Source organism: Notamacropus eugenii, chromosome 1 (genome assembly GCF_028372415.1).
Source record: "Notamacropus eugenii isolate mMacEug1 chromosome 1, mMacEug1.pri_v2, whole genome shotgun sequence".
Classification (NCBI taxonomy): domain Eukaryota; kingdom Metazoa; phylum Chordata; class Mammalia; order Diprotodontia; family Macropodidae; genus Notamacropus; species Notamacropus eugenii.
Genome location: NC_092872.1, coordinates 558,198,400 through 558,224,882, shown reverse-complemented (window position 1 = coordinate 558,224,882; position 26,483 = coordinate 558,198,400). Strand labels below are relative to the sequence as shown.

At 38.4% G+C, this 26,483-nt stretch overlaps 1 protein-coding gene across 5 annotated transcripts in view; it reads left to right on the top strand.

The window, feature by feature from the left end:
* DCDC2C (doublecortin domain containing 2C) overlaps nt 1–26,483 on the top strand; it is a 188,322-nt gene that overhangs the window by 157,536 nt on the left and 4,303 nt on the right. For 2 of the 5 annotated variants that reach the window (XM_072634296.1, XM_072634295.1), the window contains one exon: nt 24,814–25,065. In XM_072634296.1, the coding sequence (XP_072490397.1) occupies nt 24,814–24,900 (87 nt within the window). In that variant the 3' untranslated portion in view covers nt 24,901–25,065. Of the gene's footprint in view, nt 1–3,144; nt 3,290–24,813; nt 25,066–26,483 lie in introns of those variants that run through there. The other 3 variants (XM_072634294.1, XM_072634297.1, XM_072634298.1) reach the window with 3 other exon arrangements.

Below are 26,483 nucleotides of genomic sequence, written 5' to 3'. Positions count from 1 at the left end.
TTTCTATTATGTTCTTTCAAAGGACTTTAGAATCCTTGATTTTTTTTTTTGACCAATATTGTCAGAAATGCCTTCTGATGCTTCAGGCATAATTTTTCAGGGAAAATAAGGCATTTTTAAGTCACATGCTTCCGTTGTAGGGAGTTGTTCTGCTAACTAGGAGGGATTTTTTTCTCCTGTCTTATTTAGCATTATGTATGTTGGGGATAGGGAGAGTGGAGAGAAAGAAAAAGGAAAAAAAAACCCAGAATCAATTTGTTCTTGGCCAGGAAACAAGCTCATAGTTTTTATTGCATTTTTCAACTAATTTCACCTTGCTCCATTGTAATGGTGGCTCAGTGACTAGGGAAATTAGGATGCTAGGCAGAGCTGTAAGTAGGTTGGAGAGAGTCCTGAGCTTTCCCTAAGGGTGACAAATTTAAAGGATGCTGACTGCACTTGTAGCCTTTCAGTAGATTAGAAACAGCAGAGGTTAGCACCAAGTTAGCAAGAATAATTAGTTCAACTAGGAAATTCTGAAACTGTGGGCTGTGGCAAACTCTTGTGCACTTGCTCCGGGTGCAACAGCTTCTAGTTATGACTCTGGATAGTAGAACTTAGAGATGAGAAAACTGAGGCAATGAGAAATAATATACTCAAGGTTATGTAAGTAGTAAGAAACAGAGCCAGAATTCAAATTCAGGTTTCCTGGCTCAGATTCTGGGGATTTTGCCACTGTTCCATGAATGCACCTGTGGGGCAAAGGTGTGAGGTTAGACAGATGAGGTTACATGATGCCCCGTGGCCTGTGTATTTCCATCCTTTTCTCCAACCTGCTTTTCTCTTCCTGCGCAGGTGCAAATGAGTCTTTCCATTCAGTTTCATTCCTTGTGGAGTCATAAGCCTGAGCACCAGATAGCACCATGAGCTCTCAGAGGAGCCCTAATACACCAACATAGTATCCTTTTTCTACCTTCATGTCTTGTTATTCTTCTCATTTATTTATCTTTTTCCTCTGATTTCAGCCAGCCTGAGAACCCAGGGAGTGGTGAAAGGGAAGATGTGTTTTCAACAGCTTTTGCAATTTCAAATCCATTTGGTGTTCTGAGTCCTGGAAGGGAGACTGTCACTCAGGGGAGCCAGTTGTTAACTCTTCGGGCCCAACAGGCAGTGAGAGGCCTGTTGTAACCAGTGAAGCATTCACATAATGAGGCTGACTTCCTTTTTGATTCTAGTTCAAAAAGCACATCATGGTTTTGTTGTTTTTTCATATAAATGCTGTCTATTTTGACAGCCTCCTCTGACATGCAGAAGCAGCCTACTCTAAGCAAAATTAATTATAATGTTCTCAAGTTCTCCTTTTCCTTCTGTCTTTCTGTGAAGTTACAGTGACAGGCCCAAGTCACGTTGTGCCCATTTTCCTTGATGTCCCTTGACAGCCTTTATCAAGGTTGCCTGAGACATAATTGTGATGCAGATGGCTTTTGTGCCTAGTCACACAATCACAGAATCTTATAGCTTGTAAAGGGTCTCCAAGGCCATCTGATTTAATCCACCACTAGGTAGAAATCCTTTCTGCAGTATCTTTGACTGGTCATTATCCAAAGTCCACTTGAAGACTGTCCATGAGCTCACTATGTCTTGAGGCACTCCATTTTGCCTTGGGGTATTTGTTAGGGGTCTTCTGTGCTTTCTCTTAAAACTATGCTATGACTTTTGTTACACTCTATATTCATCCAGTGGGGTCCAAAGCAGTGGGACTGGGGGAGGAGGAAAAGTGGATACAGCTTTTCTGTTTGCTAGTTGTGTGACTGAGTAAGATGACAAGGGGACTGGGCCTAGATGATCTTTTTCAAATTGTCCTTCTAGCCCCAAATCTTACCATACCATAAAGTGCAGGGAGGCAGATTTTGATTCTACATAAACAGATTTCTTAACACTTAGATTTGTCCAGCAATGAACTATGGTTCAAAGGAATGAATTTCCTGTGACTAGATATGTTTATACGGAATAGCTAGCAAAAAGAGAAGCTGGTTTATCACCTACTTGGAATGTTGTAGATTCCCTTTCCTTTTGAACTTCTCTTTTATTGTCAAAGGCACCATTACACATTTTTGCTGTTGTTTGTTCGATTTTGTCTTATTCTCTGGGACCACATTTTGGGGTTTTCTTGGCAGAGATACTGGAGTGCTTTGCCATTTCCTTCTCTAGCTCATTTTATAGTTGAGAAAACTGAGGCAAACAGTTACATGACTTGCTCAGTCACCCAGCTAGTAAATGTCTGAGGCCAGATTTGACCTTATGAAGATGAGACTTCCTCATGGCAAGTCCAGTGCTTTGTCCATTACACCACCTAGCTGTCCTATCATTGAATTAGCCAGGTTTGAAAACTCAGTGTCATCTTCATCTTTTCTCTGTCCCACTACACATACCCAATCACTTGCCAAATCATTTTGATTTCTCCCCGCCACATCCCTTGCGTCTGTCTCCTCCCACACAAAGCTACTACTCAAGTTAAGGTCCTCATCTCCTCCTATTTGCAATATTACAAGAACTCTCTAATTGTTTTTCCTACCTCACATCACCCAGTTGCAAGTCATCCTTTAAATGGTGACTGGAGTGATTTTCCTAAATCACAGAGCTGACCATGGCACCTTCTTCCTTACTGAACTCCAGTGGCCTTCTGATATCTCTTGTTCCAAATATAAGGACATTTGTTTGACATTAAAGCTTTTCACAAACATTATCTTTTTACCCTTTATGATCTTTTAGTATTCTTTTCCTCTCCACATATTCTACAATTCATCCATGCTGGCCTACTTCCTATTCCTTGCACATGACATCCTATCTCCGATTTTTGTCCCCTTGCACTGACTGCTTCCCATGCCTGTAACACTCTTCTTCCCAGCTTTCAACTCTTAAAATTCCTGGCATCCTCTAAAATTCAGCTTAAGGGCCACCTCCTTCAGGAAGCCTTTCCTGGTTCCCCCAAAGACTAATACTCAACCCTTCTAAGGTTTCCTTCCATCTACCCTCTCCTATTAGAAAATAAGCTGCTTGAGGGCAGGGACCTTTTGGTTTTGTTTTGCTTTTATAGCCCTAGAGTTTAGTACAATGCTTAGCACTTGTAAGCCCTTAATACATTTTTGATTGATTGATTTCTAGTTGACAGGTATCTCCTTTGTCCTGGGTTTAATGAAATCAGCCACGTGAAATCTGCAGACAGGAACATCTGGGGTACTTCACAATTTATAGAGAATTCATCTTCTGCTTTAATTCTAGACAGACATGATGATGTTGAACACCTTTGGTGAGCCTATGTCTCTATTTTATACCTTTATTTTTCTTAAAAAGTGGGTTGTTAAAAATCATCTTTATGGTTGCAGCTGTCTTAAGATGCCTAATATGATCTAAATATGTTGTTGAAGAGCCTTTAAGACTGTGCTTTTCTCTCTTAAGTTGAATGGTTTTTTAAAGTCACCAAACTCAGTTGTAAATTGTATCTTCTACATCAGAGGCATCAGATATGCAGTAAGCTGCCTGTAATACCAGTGTGCTGCCTGAACTACATTAAAAACTAGATTTAACAAAATAAAAATAAATAATAAAATATAGATCATTTGAATATGTGATTTTCTAAGTCAGTATGAAGCCCAAAGGGATCTTGTGTATAGTTTAATGACCCCCATTTCTATTTGAGTTTGGTGAGACTGCTCCACAAGGTAGCTAGGTGGTGCAGTGGATAGAGTGAGGGGCTTAGGGTCAGGAAGACTCATCTTCCTGAATTCAAGTCTGGACTCAGACACTTTTTAGCTTACTAGGCAAATCTCTTAACCCTGTTTGCCTCAGTTTCCTGATCTGCAAAATGAATTGGAGAAGGAAATGTCAAACCACTCCCATATCTTTGCCAAGAAAACCTGAAGTGGGATCACAAAGAGTGGGACACAATTGAAATGACTGATCAACAACAACAACCGCTGCTCTAGATAGTACAACTCAACTCAGAAGGTTTGGTCTGCTACAGAAAGCTTTTGCAGGAAACTGTGATAGTCAGACTTAAGGTCTTTTTCTTTATCCAGGAATCATTTTAAAGTGTCAGTTATTTTTTTCAGTAGGCCAGTTTGGAGATGGTATTATCACAATAAGTATCTTTGTGATCTTTCTCATTTTCCTAATTTAGTGTTGATTTTAATTTAATATTGCCAGGCCTTAATTTCCTCATTGGCAAATGAGGAGGTTGGACAGGATATACTGTAAGGTCCCTTTCTGATCTAAAATGATTGATTATTTTGTGAACTATCTTTCTGAGTAGGTTATTCCTCATATATAGGAATGAGCCTTCTCATCACATTCCACATACCTTTCTTTTTTTTTTTTTGATGACTCATGCTTATCATGAACATTTAAATTAGGACCACTCATTGCAATAATTAAGATGAAGTCTTTCTGTGAGAGTCTGAGGAATATTGATCAGCTTCTTTCCTTTTCAATTCCCCTGGAGGCAAATGCTTCTCCAAGTGTGTTTTTTGTGGTTGTCCACAACACACGCTTAAGAAAGACAAAAGAGAAAACTCCTGTACGACTTATATGTCCAAAAGAGATTTATTTGAGGATATTCCAACTGACTGGAGATGAAAAGGGGGTGTAGATCATCAGACCTACATTCAAAGGTGAATAATGGTATGGCAATTCCTTTGGGATGGCTTCCCAACTTTCCCTTTTGCATAGGAAAGATCTTGTCTCTGACATGTGTAAAGAGATGCTCCTTCTTTTTGGTGGTTCCAGGATGTGATTGGTGTGGAACAAGATTCCATTTATTATTATTTTTGGACTCTCTTGAGTACAGTAATTGGTTGAAGATGTGAGAATATTGAATTGGAATATTTTCTCATTTACTCAAAGTTGATTAAGAAGGGGAATAAGGAGGATCTCATCCATAATCTCAAATTGTACAAAGGCCATTTGGACCCAAATAGACAGCTATTTATGAATTTAGAATTGAGAAAGTGACAAGACTTTGTTGGCTGGTCTTAGGGGTGAAAACAAAGGAAAGCAATTAGCTATTACAACTGCATAGATCTACAGGATATTAGCCAAACTTGTTTAGTGCCAGGAGGATAGTTTTGCACTGGTCTCTCAGAATAAGGATCAAAAACCTCATGAAGGTGCTTGTCTTCATTCCTTTCCCTTCGGGCTCTCTGTAGTGATACTGATTCAGACTCAGTTGAAATGGGGAATAAACTTCTATTACACAAGATACCAATAGAGGAGAAAGATCTTGATTCTTATTAGTGCTGTGTCTCAATGTGTATCTGCATGTGTATGTTTCATAGCAAGCAGTTCAATTATATTTCTTCAATGCATTGACAGCATTGGCAATTGCAAAATCCTAAGAAACAAATATATCTTTGTAAATAAGCTGGATACTATGAAACAAATTAGGGCACTCATAGTTTTAATGGACTTTATAACACACTGTATTGAAAAACGACCCAACGTCTCATGAAATGGTGTTTCCTATTGTGTTTGGATTCCCAATGAAACCGACCTTCCTAACTTTTTTTTTTTTGCCTTTCCAAAAAGAACCTTTAAGATGTTCTTCTATTTAGTTGCATTTTCCTTATATCTTCTGATTTCATTCATAGTGAGAATATCCATATCAATATAGTTCACTTCCTTCAGTAGTAGATCAATTACTTGGTATTTGGATAAGAATCTCACATTTAGTGTACTGGAAGTTAAATTAATGCTTATTTGATTGATTTGGTTGATACTTGATTTTTAGAATCCTCTGCCTTCTTTTCCACCACTGTGATTGAAGAAAAGGGGGAGTGGACTGCATAGGGCAGAGGGTCATTTTAAATTTTTCTTTGTTTTGTGAATTGCCATGATCAAATAATTGATCACCTTGTTTCCAACTGGAATTGAGCTCTTCTATCCTTAGCTAAACGAGTCCTTGGAAAGCAGACAAATTCTGTCACTGTTTGCTCTTGAAGCCTTTCAGGTAGGTAGAACCTTCTAGGGTTTGTCCTCTGCTATCATTGCCTTTGAAAACCCAGTGTTTCCTATATGACACACTGAGGCACAAAAGTAGGGCAGTTGTAGAGGAAGGTTTAGGACAAGGATAATAAATAACCCTTAATAAAAGGATTTGTTTTGTAAAACTTGGATTCAGTCAAAAGCCCACACCCAAGGACCTAGAAGGCCACATGTGTCCTTGAGGTTGCAGCTTTCCCACCCCTGGTTTAGGATAATTATACTAATTATTTCATATAGTGAGTGACAGACTTATATAACTTAGTGTCTCAAGAAACAGATAGATAAAACATCGGAGAGAGTGCTGGACTCAGAACCAGAAGTATGGGCTTTCAAGATGCTTGCTATCTCTATGACCCTGGGCAAAGCCACTCAACCATACTCCTCCTCAATTTCCTCATCTGTCAAATGAACGGGTTGGACTCAATGGCCTCGAAGATCTTTTCTACCTCTAAAACTACATACAATCCTATGACCTATAAGAGGAAAAATAAAGAGACAGAATGAAGGGTTTGATAAGTTCTGCTTGTTGTTCAGTCATTTCAGATTCTCTGTAACTCCATTTGGAGTTTTTCTTAGCAAAGATACTGGATGGGTTTGCCATTTCCTTCTTCAGCTCATTTTACAGATGAGGAAACTGAGGCAAACAGGGTGATGTAGATTTGCTCAGACTCACATAGCTAGTAAGTTTCTGAGGTCATATTTTATCACAGGTCTTCTTGACTGCAGGCCTGGCACTCAATCCACCGTACCACCTAGCTGCCTTGATAACTTCTATAATCATTTTTAAAAGTTTTTTTTTTTTTTTTGAGGCAGTATGTTACAGTGGAAAGAGCACTGGCTCTGGAATCAGAAGATCTGGGTTCAATTCCCACCTCTATATACTATCTGTGTGACTTTGGATAAGTCATTTCACTCCTTTCAGCCTCAGTTTCTTTATCTATAAAATGAGGGGGTTGGGTTTGATGGCCTTTGAATTCCCTTTCTGCTCTAAGATCTATGATCCTCTGAACCTATCTGTAGATTCTCTTGCTGAAGGTGAGGGATCTTTTGAATTTGAGAGGCGGTATTATCTGTAATCTATATAGATTTGGCCTCAGCACACCAAGATTTAAATTACAGCTCTTCACTTCTGACCTATATGACTTTGCATGTGACAGGCAGCTGGTGGCTCAGTGGATAGAGAGCTGGACCTACAGTCAGGAAGACCTGTGTTCAAATCCAGGCTCAGACACTTATTAGCCTGTGTTACCTTGAGTAACACATTTAGCCTTTGTCTGCCTCTGTTTCCTCAACTGTGAAATGGGGATCATAATAGCACATACCTCCCAGAGTTGTTGTTGTCAGGATCAAATGTTATAATATTTGTAAAGGTATTTCATTTGGTGCCTGGCACATAAAAGGTATTATATAATGCTTATTCCCTTCCCTTTGGGGAAATCATCTAATCTCTAATCTTCCTCATCTGTAAAATAATGGTGGAGTAGATAATCGCTAAAACTTCTAGTTCTAACTCTTTTGATCCTACGGCTAATCTTTTAATATTGTTCCAATCCCTTTCTTATAAAATTTTTTAATTTTACAAAACAACTTTTCATATTTAGAGCCCACTGACAAATCATTGCTAGGTAATTATTACCAAATACCAAAGAAAAATACTACCCCATGCTGTGCTTCTAAAATTTCCAAACTCATTATACCTTAAGTCAAAATATAGAATTTGTTGCCTCAAATTTCTGCATGATACCTTAATTCATAACGAACAGCTGTTGTGTATTGTGGCAGTCAGAGACATAAGAAAAAATGAAAATCCGTGTCTTAAGCCTGGTGTTGAATGCTTTCCTTCTAGCATGTGCAAATTATGATACATTTGAAAATGTCCAATTGGTGTAATCCACGATGGGCACGAAAGAGAAGCTTTCCTGACCTCATTCAGCTGTTGCTATTCAGGCAGGTTCTTGGCTTCCCTTGACAAAATCTTATTCTAATCAAAATCTGCCTCGTCTTGAAACTTTTGGTTCCCATTCCCTTCTCCTTGCTCCAATTTTAAAATTCCCCCAGCTGCTCCTGTTAGCAGTTTAATCTTTCCAATCAACTTTTCTAAGCACTTCTTGAATTTCTTCCTTCAGTGACTATGAGCTCCCCCAGCTGCTCTTGCCTATCTTGTTCTTTTAGTGGGCCAGAAAGTCTAGCCTTCAAAAGAGTTTGAGTCTCTTTATTTTGCTTTGGAGTGTAGTTTAAACGCAAATACTTATTAGCTAAAATATTTCTAAGTATGCAGACTGTGTCAAGGAGAATTTTGTCACGCATATAACTTGGGAATGTGCAGCTCCAAGAGAACAACTGTTTTCCTATTTTAACGTGCATGTATGTGTGGGATACAAGCATCTATATGCTTTAATACTTAAAGGATGAACAATTTTAGTAGTGTGGTGGAATAGGTCAACACGTATGTAGTGTGGTATAGCTTTTAGGCTTTATAAAAAGTCATTAATTTATAATGAATTCCCAATTCATTTCTAATTATTTAGTAAACATATTGCCTTAGGGTAGCCTACATTTGCATAGATGTTACTGACTTTGACAAGTCAGTTACAAGTTACTTGTTTCTTCAATTACGTGCATGACATCTTAATTCATACCTAGCAGCTATAGTGTATTGTGGCAGCTATAGAGATATAAGCAAAAATGGAAATACTTTACTGACTTTTATTTGACAATATCACCAGGCCTTCAGGACCTGAATGGTTGAAACATCCTGACCCACAGGACCAAGGAGGGTTGAAATTGACATAGATTTCGAAAGGTGAAAATAGTGTCAGGTCAGATCTAAGATGATGAATTTAATAGGGATAAATGTAAAGTCCTTCACTGGACTTCAAAAATCAACCTCATAAGAACCAAATGGGGGAAGCATGGCTAGAAAGAGAAAAAAGATTTGGGAGATTTATTGGACTACAAACTCAATATGAATCAACAACACCAACATGTTCTGCCACATGATCTGATAATGGGTAGACTAAGTGATTACAGATTCCTTCTTACCCTGAGGGGACAATCCATGATTCTGATACAATTGGACTAAGACCCTGCCCTCAAAGATCTTAAGTCTGGTAAGAGATGACTGCATAGATATTTGTGTATAATCAATGGATATGAAAGTTACCAAAAAGACTTTTGAGAGTTTGGAGAAAGAAAATTTTCTGATTCCTCTTTATACAGAAATAATTCTTCTCTTCTGTGAATTCTCCTAGAATTTTGTTCCTGCCACTCTCTATAGGACTATCCATTGGATTATAGTTATTTGTGGACCCGTTTTATCTCTCTCTGATAGATTTTAAAATCTTTGAGGACAAGCATCTTGTTTCATTCATCCTTCCATTCTGAGCTCTTAGCATAATGCCCTGTAACATACAGTACTCTTTGTTGAATTGAGTTAACCCTGTAGGCGCATATATCATATTTCTCTAATTATAGGCATTCGTTCAGCAAATATTTCTTGAGTACCCAGGGTACTGGGGAATATAAAAATATATACAACACAAATCTAGCTTTCAAGGAGTTTATAAACTAATAGGAAAGATGCATATGCACATAACTGATATGTAAGGGTAATAGGGGATAATCATAGCTAACACTGATCTAGCACTTTAAGGTTTGTAAACAAATTTATGTACATGATCTCATTGATAACCTTGTAAGATTAAGGACTATTGGTATTATTATCCTTGGTTTGCAGCTAAGACAATTCTAAAGCACAGAGAGAACAAGCAATTTGCCTGTGGTGACATGTGTTATAAGTATCCGAGACGGGATTAGAATCCATGTTGCTTCTAACTCAAAAGCTAGCACTACTTTTTCAACTCATAATCACAGGGGATTAAAGAAGGGGAGAAAGAAATTCGGGATGATCATCAGAAATGAGGCAGGAAAGGGAAGGGAAGATGTAAATTGCTTTTGCTTCTTGCTCAGTTTCACATGGAGAAACTTTCTCAGGTTTTAGTTATGACAGCTACAGAAGAGCTCTGTTTATATTCTAACCAGAGCCCAGAGCCCATTATTATGTACATAGATATGAATCTACCTCCTTTATCAGGCTCCCTGCTCTCAGTGCCAAAATGCCATTTTCTGGATTGGATATAAACTATTATATTTATTATTTATATTCATATATTACATTTATTTTTATTTGTTTTTTTTTATCATATCTCTGAGTCTAATATAAACTACCATATATTTGGACCAAGTATCATTTCTTTGGGCTCTTCCTCTTCCTGCCCTTCCTAACCCAAAGGTATGATTTGTAAGGTAATGTGCAATCTATCCAAAATCCCATTCCATACACGAGATTACAAATCATGAAAACTTTCTATTTTTTTTACTTTTCTATATTTTGGGAAATTTTTAAGTTATTGGTCTAATGCTTCCCCTTCTCCTGCTTTGATGCTTTGATTTTTTTTTTTTAATGGGCCAACATGTCATACATTTTATAGATGAATTCACTTTGGGAGATTCTACAATTTATTTAATTCTATAAACATTTAATAAACCTCTAATCTGTGCAAAGCACTGAACTGGCTGTCAGGTAGATAAAATTAGACCATATATTTAGTGCTGGAAGGGAGCTTAGGGGTTATCTGGTCCCACTTTCACCCTAATTTTATAGATGAGAAAACCTGAGACCCAGAGAGGTTAAATGATCTGCCATGATCACATAGATAGTGATGTTAGATATGGATTTTGAACCTTTGACTCTAAATCCAGAACTCTTTCTACAACACCATACTGTGTCTTCAAAGAGCTTAAGTTTAATAACGTGATGAATATATGCATATGATTATATTATATAACACAAGAGTGCATGAAAGTGTGACTACCAACCTCCTAGGGGCTGTCATGAGGAAGCCATTTCATAAACTTGAAGGTACTATGTAAATCTGAGTAGTTACTCTTATAGGCAAAGTACTATGAGCTGTTTAAGGAAAAAAAGATAAATTTTCACTGGAGGAACAGATCAAGGAAGGCTTCATTAAAGATGTGACCAATGAGCTGAGTTTTCTGTTGAATAGGATAATTTTCAGGGGGAGGAGATTTAAAAGATAGAACATCAAGTAGTATAATTATTGGATGGACAGAATCATAGAATTTCAGAATTAGAAAGGACCTCCAGAAATGAAAATCCAACCTATATGTAAAAATGAATGCCCTCTAGAACACACCTATCAAGTTGTTATGTAGATTTTGCTTGAAGACTTTAAATAAGGCAGAACCCACTACTTTCTGAAGTAGCTCATTCCTTTAATTCCTAGGAAGCTTTTCATGACAGTGAACCTAAATTTGCCTCTTTGTAATATCGTTCTGTTGCTCCTGTGTCTACCTTCAAGGTTAATCAGAACAATTCCAATCTCACCTTTTCAGTTGCTTGAAGACTGATCTCATCTCTGCCTAAGTCTCTCTGTTATCATTTTAAGCCTCAAGGTCCAGTGTTTACCAAGGTGGGAACCAAGACATGTCAGACTAGTACTTTCACTTTCTCTGCTTTTATAAACTAGTATTCTGATTTTGGTGATATTAGGTGACTATCTTTTTGAGGATGCCAAGTGAGATCTCTTCCAACTTATTCATGCCATGATTCTATGATTCTAAGATCAGTGAAAATTCTGTATGATGTGTCTGGCACCAAATATTTTTTTATTACTGGTTGTTAGGTTAGAAAAGTTGGACAGGTGCCATTTTATTTCTTTTTGCTTGATTCCTTGATTTTCCCCTGTTTTATTTATAATTCTAGTCATATGGTTGCATTTGTATTATTCAAGTATCATAATGCTTATACATCGTGGATGTCCTCTTTATACATATGTGTACATACATATAGATATGCCCTTTCCTTCTCTTGGAACTAGTTCTATCCCAGTTTTGTTTCATTTCACCCTGCAACCTGCAAACCATCAGTCCAAACTCTTGTCTCATTTTGGGGTCTGTAACTTCACCAAAAAAGCAGAAGTGGTCTGTGGGTCCAAGGGACATGGTGTGGAGTAATAATTTCAAGTAGGGTCAAAAACTGCTGGAGGAGATGAGATGGTCCATGAGAATGGGAATAGGCTGGGGCTCAGAAGGGCCATGGAATATATTAAAATTCAAGTTAAAAACAACCAACTTTGATTTGGAGCATCAGCTAATTATGAGACAACTGGATTGCTCACCAAGATGAATTTAATCCATTTCTTGTTGAAATGAACAATAACTACGGACAAGAAGCAAAAGATTCCTCAGACCACAAGGAGAAAAGATAATTTAGCTTGCAAGAGAAGACCAAGTCCTCCAATATGTTAGCTATATGAAATGTACCAAAGGGAAGGATTTTTCTTTTTTGAGTAAAACAGATTTGGATTGCATTTTGGGAAAAAGAAAAGGGTAATATCACAGTTCATTGTCTTTGTACTTGCATGTGGAATAAATAATAGGGTAAGAAAACAGCAGCTCCATCATTACAAATGAGGAAAAAGCTGCTGTCACAGTGGTCTGTATCCTAATTGTATGGTGATATTTTGCCAAACCAGTGTCAGGCCAGAAAGAGAAGTCAGCAGTCACATACGAGTGCTGATCAGAGTGAGCCTCTTTAACGGAAAAATAGGAAGAGAAAAAATAGAAAGAAGCTTTCCATTTGGGAGGCTAGAACAAGCCTGAGGGTAAGACATCCTCCTCTCCACCTAAGGTGGCCCCCAAGAGAAGCTGATAGGGGAAGAACAGTGTGCTGAGGATCACCCTGCTTAAGAACCAGGTTAGAAACCTGGCTGATAATGATGCCTGATTGCCCCTTCCCAGAAGAGATAGGTTTTGTCTGGGCATCAGGTAAGTAGAATTCTGGTACAGAAGACTCTGCTACACAAAAAGGGGAGGAGGTAAGAAAAGCAGGAGCAAATGGTAATAGAATATTATAATAGAATAGAAAATAGAGCAAACACCAGCAAAAGAAATGCCTTAATCCCCCTCCCTCCCACAATTTGGATTATCAGAGCACTCAAATGTAGGATTCAACCCTATGCAAAACAAAAATAAAACTTTTGGTCTGAAGTCAGAGTAACATTTACCCAAGATGATTTGTTACATCTTTTAACATGTCATGGATTGTTGTGTTTTGCCATCTCATTTTTCCAGCTAAAATAATTCCTTAAAATACTTTTAAAATTATTTTTGAAATCCACAAGCACTTATTTTCTCTCTCACCTTCCCTTCCTAATGGAAAACAGAACAAAACAAAACCCTTGTAAAAAGTAAGAATAGTCAAGCAAAACAACTTCCTAGATTAGCCATGTCAAAAAATGTGGGTGTCATTCTGTATATTCAGTTTATTACTTCTGAGGAACTTTTAAAAAACTATCCCAATCATGTCTCTCTAAAACAAGCTGCTTTTAAGATTCTGAATCCTGTGTTGTTTGTTTGTATATATGTGTACATGTGCAGTAGGTAGCTATTTGTAGCAGTAGATAGAATGCCAGGCCTGGAGTAAGGAAGGAGTAAGGAAGAAAGATCTGAGTTCAAATCCAGCCTCAGACACTTACTAGATTGTGACCCTGAACAAGTTGCTTAACTTCTGTTTGCCTCAATTTCCTCAACTGTAAAATGGGGAAAATTATAGCACATATCTCCCAGGATGGTTGTGAGCAACAGATGAGTTAATAATTGTAAAGCATTTAGCATAGTGCCTAATACATAGTAAGCACTATAGAAATATTAGCTATTATTTTTATTACTAATATCATCATATGTGAAGTATATATGCATGTACAGGTACTCAGATATATACATTTTCCACAAATACCCCTTGGCAAAAATAAATTGTCTTTTTGTGAGACGTACTCTAATAAAGAATTTTATAAATTGATGCTGGAGAATGTAACTAAATTTTTCCCAAGGAGAAATTATATGATAGTGGCCCCATATTAGCTTTTTACATAGAAGATATTGTTCCTGCCCCTTCTCTTTCAATTGACAGTAGCTACTAATTGTTCTGGGTAACCTGTGGCCTGGAGGCCACATGTGGCCTTCTAGGTCCTTGGGTAAGGCCTTTTTATTGAGTCCAAGTTTTAAAGAACAAATCCTTTTATTATGGGGATTCATTCTGTGAAGTTTGGATTCAGTCAAAGGGCCTCACTGGAGGACCTAGAGGGGCACATATGGTCTTAAAGCTGCAGGTTCCCCAACCCTGTAAAAATCTGAGGTCTCTAGAAGACTGCAAACTCCTACTGTTGCATTAAATTCTCTGTGTAGTTTTGTTCTGGTCATTGTCCTATGAGAATTCTTGTGCCTACATTGAATTTTACCCTTTCAGAGAAGTTTGCCTTTGATGGGCCATGATGCCAAGTCAATGACAGACCTGGTATAATACTGCCAACATATCAACATATCCCTGCTCAGATCATAAGGATCAGTTGTCCAACACTCCACAGAAAAGAAAAAGATGAGCTAAAGATTTTGGAATTACTAATTCCACATTGAAATTACTTTCATTTTTTGGTTAATTTATGTCATTGTCATATGGAAGTTGTTAAAAGCTTAAACATTAAAATATTTTTCCCATTAAAAAAGCAGGAAGTAATGTGGAATTTTAAAGACTTTGCTTATTACTGATTACATAGAGTCTATTTGATTCCTAAGCCCTATTGACTTTTGCGACTAGATGTTATTTAATTGGACTAGCATAGTGGTTTTCACACAGTAGGTGCTTAGTAAAATCTTAAATGAATGAATGTACTGGGTCCTTCCCCAAGGATAATTTGATCCAATGAATAGATGAATGTAACCGATGAATGTAAATAGATTAAATGATTATTAAGTGCACAAAGCACTATGCTAAGCACTGGGTATACAAATGACAAAGTAAAACAATTCTAATCTCAAGGGGTTTCAGTTGCCATTTAGATGGAAAGGCACCATTGTTAGAGTACAGGAGCAAAGTAGATGGTGGTATCATCTTTTTTCTTTTAGGGTTTTTATTGATGTCTTCGTTTCTTTCCCTTCCCTTCCCTTCCCTTCCCTTCCCTTCCCTTCCCTTCCCTTCCCTTCCCTTCCCTTCCCTTCCCTTCCCTTCCCTTCCCTTCCCTTCCCTTCCCTTCCCTTCCCTTCCCTTCCCTTCCCTTCCCTTCCCTTCCCTTCCCTTCCCTTCCCTTCCCTTCCCTTCCCTTCCCTTCCCTTCCCCTCCCCTCCCCTACCCTTCCCTTCCCTTCCCTTCCCTTCCCTTCCCTTCCCTTCCCTTCCCTTCCCTTCCCTTCCCTTCCCTTCCCTTCCCTTCCCTTCCCTTCCCTTCCCTTCCCTTCCCTTCCCTTCCCTTCCCTTCCCCTCCCCTCCCCTACCCTTCCCTTCCCTTCCCTTCCCTTCCCTTCCCTTCCCTTCCCTTCCCTTCCCTTCCCTTCCCTTCCCTACCTTTCCCTTCCCTTCCCTTCCCTTCCCTTCCCTTCCCCTCCCCTCCCCTCCCCTCCCCTCCCCTCCCTTCCCTTCCCTTCCCTTCCCCTCCCCTCCCCTCCCCTCCCTTCCCTTCCCTTCCCTTCCCTTCCCTTCCCTTCCCTTCCCTTCTCTTCCCTTCCCTTCCCTTCCCTTCCCTTCCCTTCCCTTCCCCTCCCCTCCCCTCCCCTCCCTTCCCTTCCCTTCCTTTCCTTTTCCTTTTCCTTTTCCTTTTCCTTCCCCCTCCCTTCCCATAATTGATTTCATTATCTTCAAGTTCATCCTCTTGGAGAGTCATCTCACATAAAAGATGAAACAAGACAAAAGAGAAAAAGATAGCTAGCATTTATAGTAGTGCTTTGAAGTTAGCAAGTCCTTTACAAATATTATCTTATTTTATCCTTATAACACCTCTGGGATTTAGGTGTTATTATTATTTTCATTTTGCAGATGGGGAAACAAGCAGAGGTTAAATGACTTGCTCAGGGTCATGCAGCTAGTAATTATCTGAGACTGGATTTGAATTTAGAGATTCATGACTCCCAAGTTCATTGCTGTATCCACTGTTCCACCTAAGTGTGAGATACACACACACATATACATATATACATCTATGGACATACATATATACATATATGTAAATGTAGCTGCCTATAATGGATCAATACATCAAAAAATATTGAAATACAGTGTATCCCAGTCATGGACTTGTCTGCATTGGGATTGAGTGGATGTGTCTTCTTATGTCTCTTCTTTCAAACCCTGTTTGTCCTTTGCAATTTTGCAACATTTGCTTTTGCTTTTGGTGGTTCTTTTCCATTTTCATTGTTGTAGTCATTGTTCATACTGTTTTTTCCTGGTTTTGCTTACTCCATTTGCATCAGTAAATGCAGTTATTTCCATGCATATCTGTAGTCATCACATTCCTCATTTATTATAATCTAATAATATTCCATTACAACATTTTGTAAAAGCAAGGACCCTGGCATACACAGGAGGTCCTGCTGTTTAGGTTCTTAAATCTGCTTTTCTAAAAGGAAAACAACTTTTCCAGGGGACAGTAACCCCTTTAATCAAATATATATATATGTTATTCACTTAGTTCAGGGGAAAAAGCCAGCACACTGAACTTCAGAAAAAATATAAGCAGAGAAATAAAAAACAATAGACAGAGCTTCCAACTGACTGGCCATAAGCAATGCATACATCACAGATCAACAGACAGATCCCATTGTCTGACCATACATATATGGTTACCAGAGAGAGAAGCAACAACATCCGGGTTTTCAAAGCCAGGGGCTGCTTAGTGGCTACCCATAGTCTTGTCTGGCCTAATAAACACTTCCAAAGAATAAGCCTCAAAACAGAACCTCACCTCAGAGTATATATACATCACAACCCTTGAGAACCAATGCCTCATTACAAAGTAACAAAAGGTATGGGCCTTCCTACAAAACAAATCTCCTCTAATCAAGCTTCCCTTAATGGGTAGACCCATTAATGGGTAGGGAAGATCTTCAACTTCATTAATATGATTAACATTACACATGTATCAAAATTTGTTTAACCATCCCTAATTGATAGGAATTTTATTTTGTTTTCAATTTTTTGTTTTCACAAAAAGTGGTGCTATAATTTTTTTGGGGGGATGGTGTATGAAGGGCTTCTCAATGACCTTCTTGGTGTATAAGCCTAGTAGTAGAATCTCTGGGTCAAAAGGTATGGACATAACAGTCAGTTTATTTGCATAATTTTAAATTATTTTTCAAAATGATTCATAGCTCCACAATATTGTACTAATATGCCTGTCTTCCCCTAATTTTTTCAACATTGATTATTCCTTTCTTTTGTCAAGTTTGCTGATTAGCAATGAGTTAGATTCAACCTCAGGGTTGTTTTGATTTGCATTTGTGTTTTTATTAGTGATTTGGAACACTCATATAGTTGTTAATAGTCTGCAGTTCTTTTGAGAACTGTTTTTTCATATTCTTTGACCATTTATCTATTGGGAAATGACTTTTGGTCATATACATCTGTTAACTATTTATCTTGGATACTAAATCTATTGGTAAGTAGTGACTGAAGGTAGACAAGGAAACACTGAAAGAGACAATGACGGGTTAAGGGTTTTTACCTGATTAGGGTTCTTGGGGTTTTACAGAGTGAAGATAGCTGAAAATGCTTTGTGTCTTACACATAATTCCTGTTTTGGAGAAGTTTGAGGTCCTATAAGGAGGAAAAAAAGTTACTGGTCCCCTATCTTGTTCATCATATGACACAGAAATTCATAATACATCATCTTTCATATAACTGAACAACTGATAAAACTATTTCCATTTCTGAAGCTGAACAGTTTAACAGTGCTAAGGATTTTAGTGTGGGGAACTTTGTTTTTCAGGTCTTCAGTAGTTTTGGCTGCTGAGGAGGAAGCATTAGAGCACCTACAGAAGCAGTTTCCAGATCACATACTTACAAGGGCTGGTTCTCTGGCTGATGGCTTTGGGAGATGGCAGGAAGTAGAGTTGGTAGTTTCCCCCCTCCCTCACCTCCTGGGTCAGACCTTCAACATCCAAGTCTATGAAAAATGGCCTTGGTTATTGGACTTACCTACCCCATGCCACTTTCTTTCTCTCCCTCAGAGTGCTTTGCTGCTTCACTTAGGCTGGTTTTCCCATCTTACAAGTAGCAGTTGTTGGGGATGGTGAGCCTCTTCTCCATAGGGGAAACTTCCCTGGATGAGGACTCTGACTGTCAGGTTGGAAGCAGGACCAGTGGTCTGTGGGAGGGGGCATGGTAGTCAGAGGGCTTTTGGGCTTAATTACTGACAACATATTAATAACAATTGGTCAATGGTTAGTGTTGGTGGTAGCAAGTACCCAAGGAGTAGATATGAGAACATATTGTATAGGGAAATATAAATCCCCATGTCTGTTCTTAGAATATGGTTACATCTTATTTAATAAATTTAAAATATATTACTTTTTTCTCAGTTTTTATTCTTAGCATTTCTGTAGCATATCTAGCATGGTGGTTGACTCTTTCCTCTTCCTGGATATTGTCTTCACCCTCAGCTTCCATGGCCCTGCTCTCTGCTGCTCTTCTTACTTGGTTTGTTATTCTCTTTCTTTCCTCCTAAATATGTTCTGCCAAGCTGGTTCCCTGGGACCTATTTATTACCCACACATGACTCTGGTGATCTCTCCTTTACTCTAATGAATTCTAATATTATCTCTGTTATCTCCAGTACGTACACACACACACACACACACACACACATACACACACACACGTGAATGTGTGTATTTTTATCCCCATATAATCTCTCTCCTGAGCTTTAGTCCTATATCTCTTACTATTTGCCAGTCACATCTTCACGTGGTTGGCTGTACAGCACCTCAAACTCAACATGTCCTAAACTAAACTCCTTATATTTTCTCCTACTGTTCTTTCTTCGGATATTGCTATGTTTGTTGATGATACCACCATTCTCCAAGTCATCTAGATCTGAAACCTCAGGATCAGTCTTTGACTCTTCCAATTCTTATTTCCCATCAGTTTCAAGTTTTGTGAATTCTATTTTATGAAGGAGGTGGGGCTGGATAGATAATGTATCTCTAAAGTCCCTTCCTGTTCTCAGTCTAAGAGCCTTTAGCTTGATACACTCTGAACAATCTGGTTCTAATCTGCCCTTGTGGTCTTAGTTCCTTGAACTCTCTATTCCAGCTAATTGGGATTATTATCCTGAATTTGTTATTCCAGTTCTTGCTTCCTTGCACTTCTACAAGCTGTAGTCAATACCTAGAATGGAATTCCTTCCATATTATTGCCTTTCAGAATCCATTTTGTCCTTTGAGCCCCAGTGGAGCTATGGCCTTTTTCTATGAAGATTTCCCTGATAACCCCTCCAGATGCTAGTGCTCTTTCACTTCCCTGCCCTAGAATCTCTTCTTTGCTCCATCAGCCTTTGTATTGTATTTATCTGCGTACATATTTTGTTCCTTGTAGCATAAGCTCCTTCCAGGCAGGGGCTATGGCTTTCATCTCTGAATGCACCCTAGAACCTTAAACAAGTCCTTAGACAAAGCAGGGACTTTGTTGAAATGATGTTTACTCTGCTTCTGAGTGACTCCAGGTTCACAGGCCTCATATAGATTATATTATACATCACTTTCCATAAAGTTGAGCCAATATTTTAATTTTCTTCTCCTGGTAATAGACTGTACCATGAGTTAGTCCCTCTGGCTCTCTGTACTCTGGAAAATTTGCACATTTTCCTCATCTCATGTTTAGGTCCTCAATCCTAGTTATATAACTTACTATTATATTTGGATTCTGGACTTGGCCATATATTTATTTTGGACTGGAGCTGTGATTTTAATCAATGAATCAGTTAGTCAACATTTATTAAGAGTCAATCATGTGCTAGGGTAGCTAGGTGGCACAGTGGATAGGGTGCCAGACTTAGAGTCAGAAAGATGCATCTTCCTGAGTTCAGATCTGGCCTCTGACACTTACTGGCTATACAACCCTGGAGAAATCATTTAACCCTTGGTTTCTTCATCTGTAAAGTGAACTGGGAAAGGAAATGGCAAACATGCCAGTATCTTTGGCCAAGAAAATCCAAAATGAGGTTACAAAGAGTTGTTGAAGTAATTGAAAAACAACAACAACTGTGTACTAGGCACTGTTCTTCATTGGTATGAGGAATTCTTAATGAGCAGACTTTTTTCTATAACTGCAGATTAACAACTCTTCTGTAGCATACAATATTAAAGAATTTCTGGGACGCTTAGAAGCGGAGACTTATCCAGTCACAGGGTTGCAAATAGTACTTGAATCTAGGCCTTCTTAAGTCTAAGATCAGCTTGCCCTACACTGCATTAGATTATCAGCACTTTATGTACATCATCTCATTTGATTCTCACAAAAAATTACAAGGTGTATAGTACAGATATTCTTTTACAGAGAAAGAAAATAAATCCCAGAGAAGAAAGTCACATGGCCAAGGTCATACAGCTAGTAATAGATAAGAGCTAGGATTTGAACACAAGTCTTTGGATACTGAGTTCAGGCCTCTTTCTACCTCCTATATTTGCCACTAGCCTTGAAAAACAGCTTTTTAGATGTTCTTGTCCTCAAAGAAACTGAACAGTTGGCCTAAGAAAACTTCATCAGTGCAGTAGGTCTTGTATTTCCAGCCTGAGGGAATATAGATGGTTGTTGGGCTAGGTGGTGATTTTGGCAAATCAGGTTTCTGTTCTAGGTATGTGGAAATTTTATTGGATCTGTCGGGTTCTTTGGAACTGATCTGCAGCTCTGATTTTATACAACTGGGCTCCTGTTTCTTTCCTGGATCTCCTCCACTCTGGCATCTGTTTTCTTCACTTTACTGAAAACACTCTAACCACATCATGACTCATGGGAAAAGAGAGAACTGCTTTCCTATGGCACTTTCCTCATTAAGAGATTCTAACAGATTTTGTACGTGTGTGTGTGTGTGTGTGTGTGTGTGTGATACATATTAAAAGCTGACCTCTTCTTCATTCTCTCTGCCAAACTTCTGTAAATCTATGTATCTAATGCTGGCCATTCTTCACTCTGCAGAGTGGCTATTACCTCTTGCTCTGGTGGCAATTCAGGGCAAAATGGAGGTGGTAGAAGGAATGTTGGGCTTGGGGTTGAGGAATCTGGGTTTGAATCTTATCTTTGTTACTTAACCTCTCCCAGGTTAAGTAACCTCTCTTTCCTCATTTGAAAGATGTGATAGTTGGATTACATGGCCTCTTCTAACTCAAAATCTATAATACTAGCTGTTTGACATGAGGCAGGCCATTAAATATCTCTGAAACTCAGTCTTCCCTTCTTTAAAATAGGGATGATAGTACTGGTGGTACTTCCCTTAAAGGGTTGTTTTGAAGAGCAAATAAGAGTGCCTGGCACATAGCAAGCACTTAATCAATGTTTACTGATAGATTGACTAATATATAGTAATATATGTATGTATACATATATAAATATAAACTATACTATTCTAAACAACATAAGTCATTCTTGAGAGAGCTAGGTGGTGTAGTAGATACAGCATAGTGCCTAAAAGTCAGGACCACTTCTCTTCTTGAATTCAAATCTGGTCTTAAACAGTAGCTGTGTGACCCTGGGAAAGTCACTTAACCCTGTTTGCCTCAGTTTCCTCATCTGTAAAATGAACTGGAGAAAGGAAATGGCAAATTACTCCAGTATCTTTGCCAAGAAAACCCCAAATGGTGTCACGAAGAGCTGGACATGACTGGACAGCAATAAAAATTCTTATTTCCTCTATCACCCACCAAATTGTTCCCTGTCCCTTTTTTGATTACCCCCTTTTTTTTTATTTTGGGATTTGTGAAAGTTTGTAATTTTCTTCAACTATTTTGTCTTAGCAATTTTACTCATGTTTTAGGAAGTACAGTACTGCTTGATTTTCCTCTTTGGGCTTGAGGAGAATGATATGGGGAATGGAGCACTTGAATGAAGAGTCAGGAGAGCTGAGTTTGGATCTCAGCTCAGCATTTGAAGAGCTGTGTGAACTAAGGCAAATTGTTTGTTTTTCTGGGCTCTCTCAATGTTCTTTCTTGTATATTTCAATTAGATAATTATTAAAGTTCTTTCCACCTCAACATTTCTGTGCTTCTATCATAGATGTATTTCTACTACATATTTATTGTGCTCAATACATACTTATTGAATGATTGAGCCCTCTGAGATTCTTTGGTATCTATGGGCTCTTATCAAAGAATTGTATAGTTATCATTCAGAGCTCTACTCTTTAGTGTTTGATGAACAGCTTCCTGTAGCAACACATTATCCTGATCAATTCTAGAAAGAAAACCCCGAATGAATGAAAGTGTGTGTAAATATGTATTATGTATTTATGCATGCATGTATGTATATATGCATGGCAATGAAGACCTGTCCTTGGGTCTAGGGATGCTGGGCTTCAAACACTTGCCACCTATACCATGTGTTAAGTTTTCCTTTTTCTCAGGGAAAATCCTTAGGGATAGGAATTATCTACTACTTTCATAAAGCCCACCCTGTGACTTTTTGTTGGGAGGAGAGAGCTCACTGTGGTGTAGTGAAAAGAACATGAGTCTTGGATCAGAAGACCCCTATTGAGTCTCTGCTTTGTTCCTAATGTCATATGTGATTCTTAATAAGTCATGTGATCTTTCTGGGTATTAGTTTCTCTTCTGTAACATAAGGAGATCACACTAAATATTCTCTAAGGCCTCTTCCAGATATGGCATTATGGGAATTTTGTGATTACAATATCTGTTGAATGACTGCTAACATAAATCACGTGCCATGGTGCATTTGTACCCTCAGATTTCTATATGTCCAAATTTTCTTCAACTTGGGATTTCATCATTTCAGGGAATGTTTGGGGGAAGGTCCCTCTACTAATATGTGTTGACAACTGTTCAGCAACTTATGACCTTAGAAAGTGGTATTGAAGCACTGAGAGATTAAATGATTTACTCAGGGTTACAGAGCCAGGATGTCAGAGGCAGGACTTGAACTTCTTGACTTCAAAGTTGGCACTTTATTCACTATGGAATATACACCACTTAGTCAATCAATAAACATTAAGCACTATGTACTTCTTCATATTGAATACTATGATACTACATTGGGGTTACAAACAAAAGAAATAGTCTCTGCTCTCAAGATGTTTTCATTCTATAATAGATGTACCTATTCACATATATATGTATATATACACATGTACACATACAATATTGTTTCATAAAACATATGACATAATATTTTATCTTATAATTTACATGGTCCTATATATTATACAAAATAAATACTGAGTAATTTTTTAAGATGGGGCATTACCCTCTGGGGGATTCACAAAACAATTCACATAAAAAGGTAGTATATGAGTTGACTTGAAAGAAAATAGGGATTCTAAGAGGCAGATATGAGGAAAGTACATTCTATGGATGATGGAGGAGGCAGTGTGCACAAAGAACAGAGATGGGACATGGAGTGTGATATGCTGCAAAACTCTGGACTCACTCTACCAGAGCAAGGCCTGGTTAACACAGGACCCTGAGGGTACCAGGGTCCCCCTGAGTGATGCCTTTTCTCTAATGCTATCAGCTTGACACCCTCCTCTCTCCCCACCCCCCATTTCAGTTAGTTTCTCCCCACTGTCAGATAATGCTTTAATTAAAAAAATGTTTTTTGAGAGAAGGAAAGGGAGATGAATGGATCATTTCATCCTTCTTCCCCAAGAGTTGAAGAATTCGTAAAAATTATTCAACTGATACCAATTAACTTTTACAAAGGAATATTTATTACATAGATATAGCAAGTACAGAAGTACATTTTTCCTCTAGTATCTGGGAGTACATTCTCCCCTATACCACCACTTTGGTCCCTTGGGAGAGTGGGCTCAAACTTTAAATTAGTTTCTACCATTTCCCCCACCAAGGTAACTTTTGAGGTTGTTCCTCTTCTAGCAAGAAGTCTCTCTCACAGATTCAGTAGTTGGGCAGGAAAGAGTCAGACCACCAGGAAGGCCCTTAAATTAGCATCTTTTCAATCTACAAAGCTGATCAGGTGTTTGCAGACTGAAACCAGTTGCTGAAATGTCTACACCTGCTCCAAAGAGGGGACCAGGGCTCTTCTGTCATCATCCTCCCTTTCTGAAAGGGACTCCCTAGCCTCTTCCAATGCGGATTACATACAGTGCCTGAGCATTTTGTGTCTTCATCACTTAGCCTAGTTCCTGGCATCTAGTAAGCACTTCATAAATGCTTGTTGACTGATTGCTAACATAGTTCCCCCTTGACGTGTTGTGTATTTTACTTTATAACATATGACTTAATTTGAACCTTTTTTGTCTTTACATCACTTTTGCCATCACTTCCAAGTTGAACTCTTACAAAGAATAGTTAGACAAAAACCCATGAGTGACAAAAACTTTGACAGTATATACAATAATCCATCCTACTAGTTCCCCCACTGTGACGCCACCAGGGATGGGCAATCTTTAAAATCTCTTCTCTAGGACCTTCACTGCTTTTTTCTGTTATTCCCAATTCTCTTCCTTTTAGTGACCTTTTCATTGATGCTGGTGTAGTCCTTGTCTATGCTATTCCTTGAGTTCCATTTAGATTGCATGACATCAGCTCACGCCAATCTTTTCATGTTTCTCTGAATGCCCACTATTTATTATTTCTTTCTGCATAGTCAAAGTCTAGAATATTCTTACAATGGACATTCTTGTTTCAGTCAGATGTAGAAGTACTCTTTTTAAAGCATTGCTAATGTGGGCTTTGTTTTATTTTTTCTACTCCAAATTAGGAACCAAGTCTGACACCTCCTTCAAGGCAAAACAAAGACCATCAAAACAACCACATTAACAAATACAATACCAAGAACCACAGCTAACACAGGGGCCAAGACCCCCAGGACAACAGACAAAGTATCAAGGAAAACCATACTGGGGCAAAGAAGAGCGGCTGTACCAGGCACACTGGCCACGGGACAAAAAAGGTCACAAAACCACTGACAAGAAAACTTGACATTCGACCTTACACTGCACCAGCTAAAAAGGTATGACATCAGAATTTTCTCTCCTGGAATTATAGTTTATAATTGTAGCTTATTGTGGTTTTTATGAAAGTGGAAATTGGCTTGGTTTGAATCCTGGCATGACACGTCATTGTTAACAAAACACAGCTGTCCAAGTATTGGAATGGAATGCCCTGGGAGGGGCTGGAGTCCCCCTCACTGGAGGTCTTCAAGCAAAGGATGATCACTCAGGGTGCTAGAGAGGGGAATACTTTCCTGAAATGGGTTAGAATAGATAAATACTGAGATCCTTTCCATGGCTAGAATTCTGAGATTTCTTTGACTCCAAGCAAGTCTCTCTGCGCCTCAATTTTCACATCAGTAAAATGGGTATAAAAAACTAGTTCTGCTTATTCTCCAGGGTTATTTTGAGGAAAAAGATTTGTAACCTTTAAAGTGTGATATATATATATATATGTAACAGTGATTCTCTGGTCTTTTCTCTTCCCCATTGCCCCAAAACCAGGTTACATTTCACTCTTCTTCCAAAGTTTTCTGGTACCCTTAAGGGGTTGGGAATACTCTATCTCTACTATTGGCTTAAACTCCCACTGATTGTGGTCCCCTGATTTTTGGAGTCTGAGCATCCCAGTTCCATTTAACAATCCTATTATTTACTTTAAAGATATAGCCAGAAGATACATACAAATATTTTCTCCAAATACATCAGGACCATAATCATCCCCCTACATTTACTACTATACTATACTATACTATACTATACTATACTATACTATACTATACTATACTATACTATACTATACTATACTATACTATACTATACTATACTATACTATACTATACTATATTATGCTATGCTATGCTATGATATACTATACTGTCCTATACCATACTATATTATACAACACAACACGACACTATACTATACTATATTATACTAGACTCTGGGGACTAGAGAGGAATTAGGTCCACAGATTAATTCCTACATAGCATTAGCACCACAAAATTCAAGCCTTGGATTGGCCCTGAGGCCCTAACTGCTCAGGGCTTCCCTGCTGGTTTTACTGCAGACTGGCCTATAATCACATACATAATCTGTCCCCACAGCTTGAATTCACCTTCCTTCACCTATAACTGAAAAGGACAAACAAAATAGACCCAAAACCCAAGGCTGTTTCTCTGGCACGTGGTCTAAGGGAAGGGGAAGTTGGCTGTCATATCCTTCCTGGCTTACTTCATTATGCCTCTCCCGGATCTTACCAGAAAAAAAAAGAATATCCCAGTCAGGTGGTTTTAAAGATGCAGACAGTTTTGGATATACAGCCAATGGAAAGAGGGTGCTCCTTATCATACAGTAAACCAGTGGAAACTATCCACACCTGTGCCTATTTTCCTGTCTTCTAGAAGTACATCCCTAGTGTCTCCCTCAATGGTATCTT